We start from the raw sequence: 21,592 nt of genomic DNA on the forward strand, positions 1-21,592 counted from the left end.
TTTATATTCCCATATCTCTCATTGTAAGCACTTAAATCTTATGCAACTCCATGCTCTTTTACGTGTTGTTTTTTTTTCTTTTTTTCTTCTAAAAAAAAAACACATGCAAATCTGACATATTAACTCTAAAATTACTACGTCTGTTTGGAGAGTTATTTTACTTTTCAATCCTCTTTCTGGTACCAGTTTTTGGAAGAGGCACTGTACAGAGAGTGTTTTTTAAATGAGAATTCAGGACAAACCTAACGTAGTTAAATTGGTGGATATACAAGTACATGCAAAGACTAAATTCCCATTAAAACCTCTTTCTTTGAAGATGTACTTCGGACTGAAGTTTGCACGATAGAGTTGCATGTATCATCTTTTCAACAAAAGAATGAACAGGGGAATGTTTGAACTCTGATTCACAGTCATTTATAATGGTCTAAAAAAAGCAGACTTGAAAGGCTGAGAGAAATCTAGATTAATCTTATTGATTCTGAAAGCAAATAAGGTATTGTTGCATGTCACTGTAGATCACATCAGGAGTTAGATGAAGTGCGAGGTAGGTATTGGATTTTAATAGGAATAGATGAGCTTCAATGAGACTTACAGTTTAAATAATGTGATAGAAAATGCTAACATATTTAATCAGTTACTCTGCATATTTCATTCGTTACTTGATTGTCTGTTATAATGAAAGTTCATGTTTTTTTCCAAGGTGCTATTCTAAACCTATGTAACAATTACTAGCCAGAGAGAGGTTTGCTTTTAGACTGTGTAAAGTGCTAATGTAGGGTTTTGCTCCCTCAAGATGTGTCTGTAAAGCACAGCCTGGTCTGTCAGCAATAGTAACAGCAATTGCCAATCCGAGTGGAATAGCCATGCAGAACCTGTGAACAGCAGAATGGTGAGGGAAAGGTGGTTTTGCCAGGTAGTTCTTCTGCTCCAAAATACCTGCTGTTGCATGGCATAGCTTATAAGCAGAAAGCATTGACACAAATTCTGTACATTTTCATTTATAAATAATATTGATATATCATTCACAGATGTTGGAAGTTTAAAAAATGTGAAAACCTTGGAAATACTGATACACATCGGTTTCCCAACAAGCAAGAATAATTAAAGGTTATACCCTCGCTGGTATCCTTTAAGCATTCCCAGAGAACACCGTGGGCAGGATTTATCTGTTCCGAATGAGAGACCTGTGTCTGAGTTGTCATTTATATTTATTTATTTTTAAGTCACAGTAGAAAGCTATGATGCAATTTGTTCCCTTCTAGACGAATGTAGAGAAGGGATCAGGTAAATGATGTTTCAGAAATGTCTATTGCTCACCACTGGCTTTTCAGAATCTACATGACCGTCTTAGATGTGAATTTCTACATTGTAAAACCTTTGAGATTCTTTTCAAGCTTAAGATATCCATGTGTGGATGTCTGCTGGCATGGTCAGTGTCTGCAGCCTCTTATAATCACGGAGGTCTGCCCTCATCTCCAGCTAGAAGGACCCCGATCTCCCCTAACACCTGCTCAGCCTTACATTTGTGGATATCTTAGATATCCTAAGGTGTCTTAAATGGCAGCTGTGGCCATGAGTGTGTGCTGTGTATGTCCTTTGGGGGAAATGTAATTGCTGCACTTTTCATTTCCACCAACTGTAAGGGAGGCTTTGACGTTAGTTGATGCTTAGAGCTACACCACATCTAAATTTAAGTATTTAAGTGTCTTAAGTTTAAACTGCCTTTAAAGATCAAAAGTTTTTATTAACAGACACCACAGACCTTTCTCCTTGGTTCTGTGGAAATTAAAATAGTATTATAAAGATAATGTTCCGTGTTTGATTTTACTTTTAAATCAAAGGACTTAAAAGTGCACAGGGCATGTTTCTTCTTTAATTCATTACTCTGTTCTTTATGTAATCTACTATTTAATGAAATTTAGAGCAGTCTTTTGAAAACAAATGCTACTGCTAAACCTTAAATTAGGCATGATTATTCTTCATTTGCATAGAGGAAAGTGCAGTGATCTGATAATATTGTTATATACATTATAAACTAATAAATATTATTCTTAAACGTGATCATCTGTTTCAGAAAAGATCTGTTGTTTTTCCTCTTCCATGAAAAGACTATAAAGCTATGAAATTGCACTACTCTTCTTATTTTAACAAATAGCTGTAAGCAGTCCTAAATCCCCATTTTTTGTTTAAGGAAATAGCTGACTGAATATCAATGGTAAATTTGCACATAAATGAATAAACCAAAAATTAAAACAGGTATTATTTACAACTACTTATGGAGAAATCCTTGTTAATACCAAAATACTTGACTATCCAGAGGAGTTTACTTGTTAATAGTCCAGTAGTGACTTTGGAAATATAAAATTGAAGCCCTGTAGCACCTGTATTTATATGTGGTTACAGTGTGTATATTTGTGTGTTTCACAGTATGAAAACCTAATTTCAAACCATAATAAAACTTCAAGGCAACTTTTATAAAGGATACAGAACTTTTTCTCACACAATGGAAGGAACATATCTGAGTCAGAAGTGGTATTGCACATCTCTACTTCATTATGGAACAGGAAAATGCATTCACGTACATTTATACATATGTACTATGTACCTATCTGCTTATAATACTGTTTCTCAGTAAGTCATAGAATTAAAAACAGATAGAACGTGCTTCAACAACATTGCTTTGTGGAACAGTACAGATGTACTGTTTTATGTATTAATGCCTATTTCAAAGGCAATTTAGCCCACTTTTTACAGAACAGAAGAGGCTTTTTATGTCTAATCCATTTGGAGCTTGAATAGCAGACCAGTTTTCCACTTTCTGTAAACAGTGCTTCTTTATATGTGTTTTATGTATTGAATGGGATAGAGGTTATTATTTATCATTAAGAAATGTTTATATACTTAAATTTTTGTTTCTGTGCCTTGCTTTCACAGACTAAAACTGGTATTGCTTTGTTGTATGATGAAGTATCTGAAAATGCTTACGACATCCGACTGAAGCTCACAAAAGAGGTATTAACAATTCAAAAACAAGATGTCGTCTGTGTTAGTGGAAGTGATCACAGTGCAAATGTAAGTGCTTCTATATCTCTGTGCTTTCGACTGCACTTTAATGTCTTCTACAGAGATCAGATTATGGTATTGGAGTGCAAGACATTCTATTGGGTAATAGAAATATTTAATGATGAGTTGGGTTTTGTGCATACTTGCATTCCTGTGTACACAAACTTATTTGTTTATTTTTTTTCTACCAGTGGTGTATGTGCTTTATTCTGACAAATATAACTTTAACAGTGGAGAAGATATCTAAAAATAATGAGAATACAGCATTCTTCCACCAAATATTGTTAGGCTATTAAATGGAAAAAAAAAAAAAAAGGAGGGAGGAGGGGAAGGGGGGGAAGCTCTATTTCCTATAGAAAACATTTTAAGAGAAACTAATACACCAAAGCTTTTTTGTTTTGTTTTGTGTGTTGTTTTTTTTTAATCAGAGTATCAGGTATGGGCAGTTATCTGTTTAAGACATGTCTGTTATCTGTTCACAGATAAGGGCACAGAGGTGGCTTAGAAAATACTTGACAGACACTTAGTTCAATTTTTTAAGCAGAGATTGGGCTTAATTGGTGTCAGTATTTATATATGTATGTCTTTCTGTTTTTACTTCCAAATTTAATTATTCAAACTCAGGTGATTTTTCAAAAACATTTTGCACTCCTAACCTACAGAGGAGTCTTCTGTATCACCATTTAATAATGTCACTAGAAAAACTAGTAGCAGTTTGCATAAGACATACAGCAATGCTCTCTAGATTATGGGCATTCCCAAACACTGCATTTTATTTCCTCATATAAATAGTGTTCCTCTTAAAACTAAGTATAGGTATCCCAAATGTTATTGAGTGAAATAAATTTCATGAACTGTAATGGTATTTGCTAGGATGAGCAACGAATGGCAATGCACCTCCTTGGAGAGGGCCAAGAGGGAATCTTCTGTCTGCTTGCTGTATTGCACATTTCAAATAAGCAAAAAATCTGGCACCGGGAGACAGGAAGTGAGTTTGTGATACCCTGCTGAAAATTAGGAGCCAAAAAGTAGATAGGGAGTATAAGTATATACACATGTGTATGTATTATTATGTGAGAGAGTCTGCTTATATACCACAAAAACACATTTCATTTCTGTCAAAGTAAATATGTATATATAGTTTAATGTCACACCAAAAATTAATTTGAAACAAACAGCTTTTAGTGGTTGGAAGCATTTTGTGCTGATTTCAAAACTTGCCTGTGGAACTCAATGGAACATGACATGCTCTTAAATAATAATAAAAAAAAAAAGGTTGCATCAGTTGGCAGCTAGTGGGAGACCACTCAGTGAAGTGAGAGACATGTCACATGCTGGTTGGTTTGCTGAAATAAATATAAACCTAAGCCAAAAATAATCAGCATGCATATACTTTGTGCTTCAATGGGAAATGTGAAATACTGCAGCTTTTAACTGCAGACATTGTTGATAGTGTTGATAAATTTTATACTAATTGTGGTTACAATAATTATAGTAATATGTGAATGGCTGCAATATGTTGTATTTTGTGCAATATATTGTATCTGTGCATATAAGGGTATATGATTGCACCAGACTTGGTGGTATTTAAATGCCTTGTGTATAAACTTCCTTTCATAGGAAAAGATTTGAAATTCTGTCCTACCTAGTCTTATGCTGAATCGTGAATGAATCAGCACAGGCTGACTGGATCTGAGGAAAAGTCGTATCCAAACTATATTTCTATTAAGCAGCACTCATTGATCTCTCATAAAAAATAAGGAATGGTTAACCCAGATACTGACATAAAAGTGTCAAAATTTGTGTTGATTATGATTCTGATACTCTTTACCTCTACATTTTATGGATACCCTAAATAGTATTTCCTGAAGGAAGACAGAATAGAAGGACAGGCTCTGGAAGTGTTATATTAAATCCATGTGGGATTCCTTTGTCAAAGTTTAGTGAGAAAAAATGGATTAAGTCATGGCTTCAAGGCAATATTTGCTTTTTCTATATTATACTTTAACAAAATAAAAACTTTCGGAGAATTAGTATATAAAATAAAGGCCATTTAATATGAACCCTGTGTATTTTAACAGGGTATGAATTACTAGTATATAGGAGCTCAAAAGAAGAATTTGAAATCAGGCTGAAATAGCTGGTTGTTCTCTAGGGCTATTTTTGGTAATTCTGAAGTCTTAAATTTATAGCTACACAAGCTAAATTCAGAAGAGATAAATGCTTTACTTTTCAAGTGGTTCAAGAAAATAATTTTCATCCCTCGTCTGTATGATTCAAAATATTAATAGAAAACTGTAACTTGAAAGTCAGTTCTGTGGTAGTCATGAACAATCACTTTGTCTGACTGATTTATTCTCCTTTCTATGCTTTTCTTTCTTAGTTACTCATAGTTAATCTGTATTTGCACATGGCCATTCATCAAACTAGTTCCTTTGCAACAAAAATAGAAATAACACGTTTGTTTTCTCTCTGTAGTCTTCTCAAACTCATAGAAGGAATTTAGGAAGATTTTGCTTTTAGAGTAACTTTTCTTCTTAGGCGGGATATATGTGAATAGAGAAATTGAAAAATAGACCTCTGTGTCTACTTGTGATACTACTTTGGTCTGCAGCCAGTTCTGTAGGACAGCATTCATACGATACATTTGCTTCCAGCCCCAGTTTAGCTTACAGGTTCAGTGAGCCTGAGGACAGGATTTGCAGATGCTTAACTCAGATCTCAGCTGGTCCCACGCAGCAATGAATGCTGAGGAGTGGCAGACATCAGCAATCACAGGTACTGCAGTGGTTTGGGCTTTCAGCAGTACAGATTATTCCCAACAATCTCATATTGATTGTACAGATAAAAGGCTGTCACTGTAAAATACCTGTCTTTTACTAGCATCATCTTGATCTTAACTTATTTCAGACTATGCCACCCTGCATTCATTCAGGTGCTATTTTTATGCACAGAGAAAGCTTCACCTCTGATGAGAAATTGTAGAGCTGTCTTTCTATCATTTGACTTGGATGTACAGTAATGAGAAAGAAGAACATGGTTTCTGGAATTCAAGATGTTTGTAGAAGCAAATGGTGTAAAAGTAACTGTTTATTTTCCTTAGTTTTCAAGTTTTTCCAAAGTAGACAAGATGGCATTTAAATGTCTGTAAAAATCCTTCTGGAAGTGGAACAATTGTGGGAAATAGTATTTTTCAGTGTTTGATTATGTATTATTACATTTATGAATCATAAAACAGATTGTATGTAATATTTAAATGATTTATATCTTTATTATTAAACATCTGATCTTTCCACCAAAATGTATTTCAGGAATTCAAGTTTGGAAAATCCAAACATTTGAAGCAAATCTTCGTGACTATTGTGTTTGGGGGTGTTCAGACTTTTAGGAGGAGATAGAAGTGTGTAAGGGTGCATCAGCATCGGTGTGCAAACAAAGCATGGAGATACTGATGGAACTGGTATATAGAAAAAACTAGAAATTTTAATTAACTTCTAAGTATTTTTTGACAGATTTTTTTTCCCTGACATGTAGTTCAATAATACTCACAGAAAGGAATCAATTATATGAAATCCAGGGAAAGATCCATTGTAAGTTAAAGAAGAAACAGAATTCCTTTTTTTTTTTTTTTTTTTTTTTTACTTTTCATAATATCCTTTTTCTGTATAGTGTGATCTTTCTATAACTTTTTGTCATTTACCATGTTAAAACTAATTTCTTACATATTCACAATGCCTCACTCCCTTCCTTAGTACTCTGTTTTTCTTCCATGTGTATTGCTACCATCCTTTTCATCTTATCAGCCCACAGTTTTAAGCCTTTCTTCTTTTCATAAACATTTTTTTCTTTTAATTTGTATTCTATTTCTGCATCCCTTTTTTTCCATGACAATTCTACTTGCAATGTAAGAAAAATAAAAGAAATATATCTGGCTTTTTACCATGATTCCCTCTCACAGAGCTGAAACGCTTCAGACTTGGTCAGTGGACCTGCAGGTTTCTGAGGCAGGCTCCTGGTTTCTTGATGGGAAGAGGAGTCTTCAGAGGCTTGTGTGAGACTAATAGAATTAGAATGACAAAAACCTTTGCATCCTGGGTACCCAATTGTCCAGCTTCACAAGTCCTGTCTTAGTTTGACAGAATAAAGTGAGGTAGGTGAATAAGGTACCTTTCAACTGAACTATTCGATTTGATTTGATTCTAAATGGAGAGGAAAAAAAAGAAGGACTGGGAGTTTTTTTAATTCAAAAAATAGAAACGGTGCCATAAAGTACTATTTCAATCCCTGATGAGATGGCTGTCTTATTTTCTTTATAACTTAGATGCTAATAAGGACACAGAAGAATGTTATTTTAGCATACCTCTAGAGAACAGGGCTAAAGTTTATTTTTTAACCCATGTAAATTTTGCTCCTTTCTAGATAACTATTGTTATTACTGTATTTTCCCAGAGCCTGTTCTGCCATCACTGATATGGTATTTTAGTCTGAAATAATTTTTAAAAGAGCTTTTAAAAACAGCTGTAAAATAAAAACTTCTCTATATTTTGAAACGTCAAATGGGCGATTAAAGGAAGACTCTTCCTTTTGAAACTAAAATTATTTGTACGGAGAAATTGTATTATTTAACCATTTGTTATTTGTTTTAGTAAGTTGGAAAACTGACCTAGATACCTAAATAGTTGATTAGGATCTTTATTATGAAAGCTCACAAACTTCTGTCGTTTTGAGAACAGTTAAGACTTTGGATAACAAAATAAATAATAAATATGAGTATTCATCAGCATGATGAAAAAAAACAAACTTTAATAATAAAGATAAAAAGAGTAAGTAGCTTAAATAAAAAGAAAAATAACTGTAACAAAACAGAGGAATGCAAAGTAGGCTATGGATATCCCTGAAAAATCATCTTTCGAAGGAGAGTCCAGCTGAGGATGAGCATTCATACCAGCAAGATAGAGAGGAATGGCAGCACACTGATGTTACTACGTGGTAAACTAGGCATACATACAAGTATGTATCCTTTATTAAAGTTTCAGTTCATGTGTTGTACATGGAGACAGGCAGGTTGTCAAGATCAGTAAATTACAATCGTATATATTGTGAGAGGTTGTATGGCAGTTTAAAGTCTTTAAAAGCTAGAAGCAGAATACCTGCAGTGGAAATGAGCATTTCCAGTGATGGTATGTTGGATAATGATGGATGCAAGCTCTGCTGTTCATCTTCGTCAAAACAGCAGTCATCATATGAAATGTTGCACAAAGTGAATGCAGATGACATTATTCAAATAAAGAACAGGTGTTCTGGCAGGAGTCAGCTATAATTCATGTTACAGAATGCCTTTTGATTTGAAGGAAATCAGCATTTTTAAAAAAAAATTATTATTTTTTTTTTTTTGGTGGGAAAAAGAGTCATTATCATATCTTGCCACAGGTTTCTGTGTATGTTACTAGTAACTCTGGAAATCCAGATCCATAGGCAATGGTCCTCTGTATTGTCAGTTGCAGTCTAGGTCCTTCATACTGCTTACCGAAGGAAATTCTTCTCCCAAATAAAGAATTTTACAACTCAGTGGAGATGTACCTGAGGATTCTTGTGAACTCATACTGACATTGACTGTTTCATTCAGACACGTTTAATATGATCACTACACTGTTCAGAATAAACTGTGGTGGGGTTTGTCACAGTCATCTTTACTATAATAGATCCCAGAATAATTTGGATTGAAGGGCACCTCTCAGAGCCACTTAATTCAACCCACTGCTCAGAGCAGGACAACTGCCCAGGCAAGTTGCTGAGGGTTTTGTCCAGTCAAGTTCAGAATATTTCTGAAGATGGAGATTTCATCACTTCCCTAGGCAGCCTCTTCTCATGCGTAATCATTTTTACTGTGAAATTCTTTACAATTATGTTCAATTGGAATTTTCTTAACTGCAAGTAGAAACTTGTCTCTCATCTTTTTGCTAGGCAACTCTGAGAACAATCTGATTCTTTTTTTCTGAATAATCCTCCTATAGGTTGGCAGGCTAAAATAAAATGAGTGACTTCGTTTTACTCTCTTAAAAAAAAAAAAAAAAAAGCAGAGAGACTTTGATATACAGTAATAGAAACAGTTAAATAAGATAAACCAATAAAATATCTTACTATACCATACTTATTAAGGATTCTCTGCAGCTGTCCCAGATCTCAGCTAGCATGTGAAAAGATCTGCTTTGTCTCTATACTACAAAACTTGACAGCTACTGGCATGCCTCAGTCAGTTGTTATAGATGCACTCGATCTTCATGTTCCTTTGGGGAAAAGATTGCATCCTGTGCACTGCAAAATGTTGAAAGTTTAAACTCTCTTTTCCATTCATAGTAATCTTTTGCTTTCTGTCTACTTGTTCCCTAGTATAGCCTGCCTCCTCTTCATGGAATTGTGGAGTGAGGCATTACATGATGCCATGGAGGATTAATTCATGTCTTTTTTGAGATTTTTTTACTTGTATTTCCACTGTCATCATAATTCCACTGTCCAAGACATTAGACTTTCATTTTAATACTAGTATAATTTTTTCTAAGACTATAAAGACACTTAAAATGACACAGACTTGGGACTAAAGTTTATACAAACACTGTTTTTGAATTTTATCATTTATTTATTTATTAGCAAAAAGCTTTTCCTACAGGCTAGGCATGTTATAACCAACAGTATAGAAAATACTCTTTGTAGCAAAGTTCTTCGATTGACATCCCACCCTAAATATTGTTTTATGAAAAAGCTGTTACATTAGTTTTCAATGCATCATTTGATTGTTCATCTGATCAATTATAAGATGCTGGTGTTTATACTTCCTAAGAGGGCAGTATTGACAACTTGTGAAAATGCACAGATGTCTGGCCAAAGTGGCTAACCTAAATTTACATTTTCCTCATGCTCCACTGATTCCATCAGATTTTGTTGTTCTTGTGGTCTTTAATAAAGACTATGGACCATATGGTAACACAAATAGTAACAGCGGTGGCTAACGAAGCAATTAAAAATCAGTACTTTCTGGATAAGTTGTGTTCATTCGACAGTTGGTTTCAAAGTGTAGTGCAAAAATCTCTGTATGCCAGTCCTAGATGATGGCACTGTAATTCTTCTGACATGCTGCATGATATGCTGTAAGATACCTTTACGTGCCAGTATAAAGCTGCATGGTTCTAGCTGTATCATGTAGATAGATGCCTAAACTGTTGGACAAGGTGATTAACCATAACCTGTAACCTTCTCTTGTAAGGGCTGCTGAGTGCACTCTCCTAGGCATGGTGTTTCTTCTGAATTGTGCGTGGAAAGAATCTCGCCAAGAGCAGCCCCTGCTGTAGTCTAAAATCCACATTTCTAGGAAGAGAGACAGACAAAAGGTTGCCTGCAGCTTGCAACCACTGGGAAGGTGGAAATGCTCTGCCAATCAGTGTGAAGTGGGGTTTGTGTGAGCAGAAGTGTCAATCTCAGCACGTGGCAGAACGCCAAATGCATGTACCTGAAGTTGTTGAAGCTCTGGGAATGGAGAGGCAGAGAGTGCGAGCTGAGAAAATCCATAGCCATGCTCTATCCTCATCTTTGTTGAGGAGACAACTTCCTGGGGGATTTCAAATATCCCTCTCCATGCACCATCTTTCATTCCTTTCGAATATACAGCAACTGGCAGGATGTCTGCATTTTATTGTACATTTCACCGGGTCTCACGTTCTCGCAGGATCTGTTTCTTCGATCATTTCTTATCTCCTAACTTCCTTGTGGTAGCTTGAAGAGTTGCTGAAAAAAGATAAGATATGGCTGTTATTTTAAGTACTTATCTTCTTTTTCCTTCTTGTATCAGGCTTTTTCTTCCCTTGCATCCATGTTTGCAGACTTCTCTTTTAACTCTTAATATTGAACTGTTTTGTTCTTCCTTTTCCCTATGTTTCCCAAGGGCTTGGATGGCAAACTGCTGTTACTGTCACTGTTGACCAAGACTGGCTTTTATTTTCTATTGTGGATAGAAAATATTGTGGATCCATCTATGGATGGAACATCTTCCAAATATATACATTTATGTCAATGCATGTGGCATGCTTCAAGCACATTCTCCTTCTTAAATCCCTTTAGTACATTGTTCATTGGGGTAATAATATTTTTCCTAATGAAAGATCTTTTTCTGCAAGTGCTGGTCTTGTACGTTAACAACTTGGTAATAATGACAAAATGGGCAGGCATTACAGGGGATATAAAAGCTTGCTAAAAACCTAACTAACAAAAATAAGGGCTGTAATTGAATTCTCACACTGCCCATTAAGCTCCAGTCATGCCACATCATATGAATGAATGGAGACATAAAAGACCTTTCTAAAGAGAAACTTTTCTGTCAAGTCATTGTGCTCTGTAAGAGTCTAGAAAGCTTTTTTTTTTTTTTTTAAAATGTCAGGAGCTATTTCATACCTAAAAGACAAGTACTTGATCATATAATTTTCCAAAGTGCATTTAAAAGTATCTATTATTTTTGAAATTTTATTAAAACTATAGGATTGTTTTCAGCTACCTTTCAGTAGATAGGCATATATAATAAGATGTTTTTGTTTGTTTTAGGGCAATATGCTTAAAATGAGGGTGGCCATTCATCTTTTTTCCCAAGGGCAAAAGATTTCAAAAAAATAATTTTAAACCTGTTGGAAATAAATCTCTTATTAAAAGTTTTGAATTTCAGTAGCTGTTAAAAGCAGCATTACATCTCTGGACACTAGCTAATCTATATAGTTTATATACTATAATCTATACAAGTATTGACATGTTGTTCTTTTATATGGTGCCTGCATTTGTTATGTTTGAAAGTTTATACCAGATCTGTTTTTCAACCTATTATTGTCTAGAATCGTTCTTGGAGTTCCTGAAAGCTTCTGCCTCACTGGTCTTTATTTCAGTAGTGATTACTGAGACCTTTTAAGACCCTCCTCCCCCCATGTATAGCTAGCTACATGTTCTTTTTCTGCACAGATGCATCTGCATCTTAGGCTGGAGCAAAAGTATTTCTGCTTCTTTGTATCGTTAACAACTTCTTCTGCAGTGCAGTTGTTTGCCTCAGTGCACAGAACATGATACTGTTCCAAAATAAAGACATAAAGCCCCTGTCCCCGAGCTGCATATGCTGATGAGGTATAAAGTTGGTGGTCACGGTCTGGCTCTCCTGCAGAGTAAATGCTACTCCATGAGAGGGGTGGTGACTGAGACAGTCGAATCAAGCACCTAAATATTGCTTCTAACCAAAAATTTAAATTCTGTCCTTCCGCTGTTGCAGCTATTGGAGTTTAATCCGTAGAAATCTCCTTTTGTACCTAGCTAGCAGTCTTGGTGGTTGTAAATATTAGTCTTTCACAGAAGGAAAGTAGGCTGCTTTTTTAAATGCAGTTCAGTTGTCTTTGAATGTCAGCACCTGTATTCTTCTATGTTTTTGTTCATTGGAACAAGACAAAACTTCTACTTGGGCATGTGTGATTAGGCATTATGGATTGCCTTTATTACTGTTTTTTAAATTCTGTATAATGGAGAAGAGTTGAGACCTTTGACAAGGTAAGAGTTAGAACAGTTGATTGAAGTAATTCAGTCTGAACCATGACACCCATGCAGGTATGCCATTAAGGACAATGAGATAAGTTTTCTGTGGTAAAAGGAATGCTGACTAATTTGGAAGTTGTTTTCATAGATCTGAAGATAACACAGCTGAAGCTATGACTGGATAACATCACTTAGGGATAAATGAAAGGGAGCTATTTAAACAAATCATTTTTTATAATAAAAATAATACTTGAACAACAGGAACAAATTTGTGAAAAATTAAAAGAAGAATCTTCTACCTTGGAAGCAAGGAAATAATCTTCTATATGGGAACTGTTGTTAGCTCCAGAGCATCAACAAAAAAGCCTCACTAGTTTCATTTTTTTTTATTTTATTTTTGTTGTTGTTTTTTTGTAAGGAACATTTTCATTTAAAAATGGAAATAACCAAAATAGCATGAACATAGAACAAGCTTTTTGTTTTTTAAAGATATTTTTACCTGTTTGCTTAAATTTCAAGCACCGTATAATGCAACATTTTTATGAAATAGATTGGTTATCAATCCATGTCCTTGAAACACGTATTATTGTAGTGCTGTATTAATTGTTTAAAGTATAAATCCTATTACTCCTATATTTAGAAAAATTGTAGTCCTAGTTGGACTTCAGCAGTGAGTATTTCTGTGTTTCCTTCTAAAAGATTCCTTTATTGCAAGTTTTATTAGAAAATGTATGTGTTATAAAATTTGGACTACACATTGACAGTAGAACATTTAAGCATTACAAAAATGAAAATGGCCTTTTCAGTTTTGCAATTTGTCATTCAAAGAGAAAATAATTTTCTAAACTTCATATTCTTCCACAATAAATTAAGTCAAAATGAAACAGCCAGCTTACCCAATCAAAGATCTGCTGGCCATGCAAGCAGGTAAAACCTCCTGTCGAACACTTAGTGGGTAAATCTGCCTTCTCTTCCTGTCGCTGGTACTTTACGAAAGCCTGATGCTAGAGCTGTCATACCCAAGTTGTTCATCCAATTCTTGAACTTAATATAGGTATAACAGAGCCAGTATCACTTTGAGGAAAATATAATAGAATCCTCAACAACTTGCAACAATAAAAGGTCCCAGAAAAACAGTAATAGTTCATGTTGGTATCCTGATCGGTTTTAGTAATTACATTGTCTGTTCAAGTGCATCCTGAAGTTCCATGTAGGGCACTTACGCTTTCTCTTGTTGCCTAGAAGCAAAATGAAACAAAAATCCCTACTATGCACTGTGCTATAGGAGGTACATAATTGTTGAAGGAGTTGATCATTACAGTGTACACACTTAGTACTTTGGAAACCTTTAAAATGAAGGATTAAATAAATTCTAGATTGTATTAAAGTGTATAATTAGCAAAACAAAATGCTAGTTAAGAAGCATAGAAGTATTAATTTTCAGCTTTTCATCAAAATAATCATCAGACTGATGATTATTAACGCTTTCTAATGATTTTTTTCTTGCCTATAATGAAATAAAATGACACAGCTATTGTACAGTCAAGTGTAGCTTTTTTCTTTTTTTTTTTTAACTGATAATGATGGTTGCCTTACTTTAGCCCCAAGTTACAAATAAATGTCTGAAAATAAAAAAGATGCATAACATCTGCAGACAACTAAAAAATGAAAAAAAAAATGTTTGTCTGTTTGAGGCACAAACACTGTGTTTTAATCTGCTTATGTTCATGAAATTATCAGTAATATCACAAATAAAACTTTACTTTCCTGACAAATACTGCAATTCAGTTTTGGCATGAAGTTCCAGGGTAGAATTTTCTTTCATAATTGCTTGCAAAGCTGATATGGGTTTCTGTCCAAATTTTGCTGTCATGAAATTTTTAATTTATAAAAAATGAGTTCTGAGTTCAGAACTGAGTCAGACCTAACATCTACTGAGTACAGTATCTTTTCTCCAACAGTAGCTGTTGGTGATAGCTTGGAAAGCTGATAAGGCAAGAATATGTGGTACTTCTTTTAGAAGTTGTCCTGCCTCAAGTTATTCCTGTGCAGAATATGGTTTTGCATATTTCTCTAATTTCTCCATGAATATGTGTAGACTTGGAACATCCAGATTTCTTTTTTCCCACCAAACATTGCACAAAGAATCACATTTGTTTGTTTTGTTTTAAACCTTGTTCCTCTTAATATCATTTGATGATGTTTTAGCAAACTATTTGATACCATTTCCCACAGCATTCTCAGTACAGATACACTGTTCACTGGGTAAATTTTGTCTGGGTGGCCAGTCCAAAAGGGTCATCGTGAATGGTGTTAAATCCTGTTGGTGGCTGGTCACAGCTGGTGTTCCATCAACCTTACTGGCCTTCTCTGAACCTTTTTGAGCAGTTTTAGGTATGAGGGGACCAGAATAGTCCAATGTGGACTATATCCACGTAGATATGGACTATATGTGGACTAGTCCAATAGTTCAATGTGGGGTGAACTTCAGATTTTTACATTGCTGTAATAATGTTCTTTGCTTGGTCTGTGTTCTTTTGCTAAGACTTCCAAAAAAATAAAATTAATTTGTGCTTTTGACCACTACTGAACAATAAACTGATGATGTCTTACAGTCATGGAATGGTTTGGGTTGGAAGGGACCTTAAGGATCATCTAATTGCAACCCCTCTGCCATGGGCAGGGACACCTCCCACCAGACCAGGTTGCCCAAAGCCCCATCCAGCCTGGCCTTGAACACTTCCAGGGATGGGGCATCCACAGCTTCTCTGGGCAACCCATTCCAGTGCCTCACCACACTTACAGTAAAGGATTTCTTCCTTATATCTGATCTAAGTCTACCCTCTTTTAGTGTAAAACCACTCACCCTTGTCCTATTGCTACACTCCCTGATAAAGAGTCTCTCCCTTGCACTTTAACGATAAGGTCTTGTTAGACCTTAGTGGTCTCTGTATTAGAAACAGCTCATTCAGAATCAATTGTAATTTATTTGCATTACATTATGTAATAATGTACATGGGAAATGTACTTAATAATGTATATGGGAAAATTAATTTCTCTCTAGCATTTATCTACTATAGTATTGTACTGCTGTCTTGTTGCCTGATGACTGTTTAATAAGATCTGCAAATATTTTCAGTTCACTCATCCTTCCTACCTCAGTAAGCAGTGAAGATAATCTCATTGCTCATACCTTTAATTAATTATATATATATATATATATGTATATATCTTTGTGAGTAATTTAAATACGACAGGTTACAATATAGACTGCAGTGGAACTTCACCAGTGACCTTCCTCCATTGTGAGAATTACTCATTTAATCCATCTATTTGTTTTCTGTCTACTTTTTAACTAATTTTAGTTAGCAGTATATCTTTGCAAGGCTTTTCACTCATGGTTCCTTTGTTTCCTTAAAAGTAGTCTTTGTCAAAAGTCTTTGAATAATTTAAGCTTATTTTATATTTTCAATAAAAAATCTGTCATGCTTGTTGACCACGTCAGAGATTCCTGGTAGATTCGGAAGGCATTGTTCTTTAAAAAAAGTGCTTTCTCTTTTTCAAGGTAGATTCAAGTGTCTAGCAATTCTGTTCTTTGTTACATTTTCCTCTTACTGTCTGTAGATACATACACTTCTTTTCCTACAGTTCTAATTTGTATAGTGCAGGCCTTAAGTTTAAACCTTAATTGAAACATATTATGAAAAAAAAAAATAAAGGAATTTTACTTGTAGTGTTGTAGTCTTTGAATATCAAGGCTTTCTTGAGAAGTAACTCAAGTTAGCACTCCAGTGCTATTACTTCGTTTCATCCTTGAGTTCCTTTAAGATCAGGGTGAATGCTATCTGACCCTGGTGATTTGCTACTGTTATTTAGTCAATTTGCTTCTAAAGTGATTTCAAATTAAGACAGATCCATACATCCTTTGTGCTACAAAAAATGTTGGAGGAACATTTCTAGTTTCTTTCACAGTGAAACCTAATGAAAAGTGTTTATTTATCTTCCCTTCAATACCCTTCTTTCCTCTGAGTATGCCTTGATCATAAATTGTTCCTGTGGTTTCTTTGGCAGACCTCCTGCTCCTGATAGATTTGAAGATTTATTAGTAATTGTGGTTCTTGTCGGCAGTTGTTGAAACTCTCTTTACTGTTGCTGCCCAATTCAGTTTTTAAATTTATTTGCTTATGTTCCTTTTTCTCATTTTCTTTTTAAACATGATGTCCGCCACTCTTTACATCTAATGACCTCCTGTTTAGCCAAGTTGTTTTCCTTTTTTTCTTAGCTAAGCCTTTCTAATAAGTGGCATTCAGTGGATCTGTGCTTTCAGTGTGGTAGCCTTAAAAACTCCTCACGCTGCCTATGGAGTTTTAATTTTCTTAGCTGGCTCCCCTTTATTCTTCCTTTCAACAACCTTCCTGACTTTTGAATAGTTCATTTTTGGGGATCACAGTGGTATAAATGTTGAATAAAAAGTGCATAGCAGTTACCATTACAGAGTACCTTTTCATATGTAAAGGTTTTAACTAATTCCCAGCTAATGCATTCTCAAGGCAGCCAAACTGCATGTAATTTCCTTTGCCTTCTTGCTTTCCAGCAGCTGGTGGACATTGACATTCTCACTGATTTCTGTTCCTTTGTGAAAATTTCAGGTTAGTTTCATTGCATGTCCCTGGAATCAAAGATCTGATGGAAACATTATTCTACCACCTCTATACGTGAACGTCAATTATTTTGTTTAGATTACATTTGTTATACAATATGTGTGCAGACAGTTCTGTTTTCATACAGATCTTCTTAACCATACTGAAACATGTCAGTTGGATATGTAATCCACATTTGTGTAACAGATTAGGGTGTAATACAAACGAGTATTGATAATGTCATCAGTTAGTCTTGTCCTTCCCAGTTCTGCACGGCTGACAGCTTGAGGGGAAAAGCAGAGGTAAACAGGTAGAATTACCTGTATGGTAATCCATATTCAGGAGTTCTGCTACCAGTAGTCAATCAAGAGCACAGCCAGCACAATCTGCTTTGGCAGATAGTGTTGTTAGCTGGCAGCAGAGATGCGTCATCATTTAGAACATATTAAGAGAAAAATCTTTCATGTTATTTGGACCAAGGACTTTGCTCATTCTGTAACAGCTGCCAGAATTTCATATACTTTTCTGTCAGAATTTAAATAACATATAATACTCACTAATATGAATTTTATCTTACATGTATGTTTTTTGCTGTACATGACTACCAATTTTGTAGGGGTATGTTAGAAATACTTTAATTTAAATCTGTGCATGTAGTTCATGTACATTGATAACTTTTTTTTTTTTCCTCCCTGTTTATTTACTGTAAATGAGTTTCATAATAGAGAGGGGTGCTGTTTGGTTTGAATTAAAAGTGGAAAAAAAGCTTCCAGAATTTTGAGTTACGAGGTGGGGAAGAACAAAAGCAAAGAAGGGTCCTGAGAAGGGAACAGAACCACAACAGAAGTGAGAGGGGGCAGGGAGAAGGGGTCAAATGGAAAATAATAATTACTCTAACATGTTTGCCTACAAAACATGATAATTAATTTGATAGTGTCTTGCTTTCTGCAGGTATCTAAAGGTGAATCCCTCCTAATTTACTTACAGATTTTTTTTCTTAAGCAGTGGGCATCTACACTATGAATTTAAGGGTCCAAACAACTGACTGAATGGAAACCAACCTGTAGTGAACCATGTGAATTTGTGGGCTTTCCCCACCACCCCCACCCCCTTTTTTTTTTAATTTTAATTTCTGCCTTTAAAACAAAGTTGCAAAGTCAAGTATTAGAAAATTACAATTATATAAGCAGCTGTCTTTTGAGCCTTGGCCCTGTGTTGGTTTTTTAATATTGGAAGACATGCAGTGAAGAGTAGTCCCAACACCTCATGAATGATTCTTCTCTGGAAATAAAGGTGCCGTGTGGTCCTAGCTGTGTCATATACATCATACTTCACACTGCTGATCAGGAATTAGGTGCTTCTCATCTGATATAAAACTAAAATGTTCTCAAGTGCTGAACATTCAAAGCTGAGATTGCAGTTTATCCACAAGACATTTCAAACAGATAAAGTTCATACGAAAATTAAATACTTAAAAAAGGATTCAGGCATTTCAAATCAGTAAAACAATTCATTGACCCTAAATCTTTGTGTGTCTGCATTACTTCTCTGTAGAAAGAGCATACTTGTGGCAGGCTGTGAAACTAATTTCACTGATGTGGAAAAAACTAAACACTGTTCTGGTTACTGCCATAAAAAATCCCATCGGGTATTTTAGTAATCCTACAACTAGAGCTAATTTAAATCTTTGTTCGTGAAATAATGTGACAAATTATGCTTTAAATAGAGATAAAAGAAGAAATATCTGTGCATTGGAGTCTCAAGATCATACTACTATTTTAAAGTGTTTTCATTGTTGTTTTTGTTTGTTTGGTTGGTTGTTTTTTAAATCCAGTTAAGATGCATCATGCCACAAAAGTTTAAAATCATGTCTTGTGTCTGTAGCCTGAATGTGTCTGTTTTGAACTTCAAGTCATTTAAATTTTTATTGTGTCAGTCTGTGTGATTTGGTCATCTTCTGCCAAGGAAGATGCTTTAAGCCTGTGCTTGATCATCCCTGAAAAGTGCTTTGAAAAGCTAAATATATTTCACTCCTGGTATTTGTTGCATTTCTAGATGAATGTCTCAAAGTACTGGTGGCTCTTGCCTGCTACCACTGCAATTTATTTGGATTATTTTGAAAATGAACGTATCGGCACTGGCTGTATTATTTCAACTGTGTGGATATCTTGACAGAGAAATAATTTATAGTCTCTCTACTCCTACTTAATAGTCTTTTGATGATATAAAATTATGCTAGTGCTTTTGGCCATAGCTTTATGCAGGGAAGTTGTTTTTTCGTGTACTGAGCATGACAGTTGAATGCTTTTCCCTATTTGTTTGAACTGTTTTCCAACTTACCAGAATGACCTTGAATTGCTGTATACTCAGGCTCTGTTCTGTTCATAATTACTTTCTCACAACTGTTGTGTCACTTACAAGCATCATTGTAATTAATTGAGGTTTTCTTCAGATCATTGATTTTTTATATATATATATATATTTAAAACAAGTACTGTCATTACTTCACCAGATGTCAATAAATAGTAACTTTATCTTAATTACATTTTGATTTGAAATATTTTTGTCAACTTAAATATGTAAATAAAAAAAATAAAAATATAATAATAGAGTAAAAATATAGCATACTATTTCATATATTTTATGTTTTTAATCAAGTTTTTATGTGTTATCAGATTTCTTCATTTTAAGGGTTGTTACAACACTGGTACTCTGTCATCAGTTTCATTTGAAAATATATTTTCCACATTATTCCCCCTTAAAATTACTTACCTTTAATTTTTTATGAAGTAGGTTACATTTTTTAGTAGGTTTGATTTTTGCTGAGGCGATCAGCTCCGGGGCAGACGTGTTCTGCAGCGGAGCAGGGGACTGAGGCGGGCAGGGCTTTTTGTCCGGCATCGAGGCCACTCGGGGGAGCCGCCGGGACCCAGCTGTCCTCGTGAGGGAGGCTGACGAGGCGAGGGCGGAGCCAGCAGCGCCCCCTCCCAGGCTGTTTAAAAGTTGCCCCTAGGGAGCGCGAGCGACCAGGAGTGCGGCGAACAGGACAGGCAAACAGGGCGTGGCACGTCGAAGGGCGTGGCAGTTTGCGCGGGCAGGGTGAGCGGGGGGCCCATCGTCGCTCTGTTGCAGCTGCCTCTCCCTTCGGTGCTTGTAACCTGCTTGCGTAGAACCTGACCATGGTGTCGACCAGGCAGAAAACCGTGGCCTCCGCATCTCGTGCGGCATCTCCAGCCACGGTCGCCAGTGTGGCTACTCAGATGGAGGGCTCGGGGAAACACGCAGCCGTCCAGGTCCTGGGCTGCAGAGTGTGCTCCAGCCTTCTGTCGGTCTCCGACAGCAGTGGTGGGTATGCCTGTGGGAGGTGTGCCCAGGTTGAAGAACTGCTCAGCCAGGTAGCGGAGCTCCGGGAGGAGGTGAACAGGCTCAGGAGCATCAGGGAATCAGAGAGGGAAATTGACTGGTGGAGGTGCGCTCTACCCTCTCTGAGGCAGGCTCACGAGACTGCCACAGCACAGACGTCTCCTATTACGCAGAAGACGGAGGTTCCCTCCTCCTGCCAGGCAGCGGGAGGAGACCTAGATCAAGGGGGGGAATGGAGGCAGGTGCCTATTCGGGGTGGTAGGCGAGCCCTCTCTCTGCCCACCTCACCTTCTCATCTACCCTTAAATAATCGATATGAAGGACTAGAGCAAGACAATCTAAATGACAAAGTAGACAAAAACCCGTCCCAGTTGGAGGGGGCGCCTAAGACAATGCGACCTACACGTCGCATTGCCACATCATCCTTCAAAAAAGAAAGAAGGGCTATTGTTATGGGGGGCTCCCTCCTGAAAGGGACAGAGGGACCGATATGCCGACCAGACCCAACCCGCAGAGAAGTCTGTTGCCTCCCTGGGGCTCGGGTGAGAGACTTTGCCAAGAAAGTCAAGCGCCTGGTACGGCCCACTGACTACTACCCGCTACTGGTCTTTCAGGCTGGTAGCGATGAAGTAGCAATGAGAAGTCCGAAGGCGATCAAAAGAGACTTTAGGGATTTGGGGCGACTACTTAGAGGATCAGGGGCGCAGGTGGTGTTTGCCTCTGTCCTTCCGATAGGGGGGATCGAAGCTGAAAGACGTGCTGTTCACATAAACTCATGGCTTCGAGACTGGTGTGACCAGCAGAATTTCGGTTTCTTTGATCACGGGAAGGTCTACGCTACACTGGGCCTGATGGCACCGGATGGGATGCGCCTCTCTCGGAGAGGGGTAAGGATCTTTGGTCAGGAGTTGGCAGGGCTGATAGATAGGGCTTTAAACTAGAGTCAAAGGGGGAAGGGGCTAAAACCAGGCACG

General features: G+C 36.4%; 1 protein-coding gene across 1 annotated transcript in view; it reads left to right on the forward strand.

The window, feature by feature from the left end:
- The window catches only part of SNTG2 (syntrophin gamma 2), a gene marked incomplete at both ends in the record, with an annotated part of 296,049 nt that overhangs the window by 129,220 nt on the left and 145,237 nt on the right, over positions 1-21,592 (forward strand). Inside the window, one exon of the mRNA XM_084284773.1 lies at positions 2,935-3,072. Within this exon, the coding sequence (XP_084140899.1) occupies positions 2,935-3,072 (138 nt within the window). The remainder of the gene's footprint in view (positions 1-2,934; positions 3,073-21,592) is intronic.

Source organism: Netta rufina (assembly GCF_964035555.1).
Source record: "Netta rufina genome assembly, chromosome: 3".
In the NCBI taxonomy this organism is placed as follows: Eukaryota; Metazoa; Chordata; class Aves; order Anseriformes; family Anatidae; genus Netta; species Netta rufina.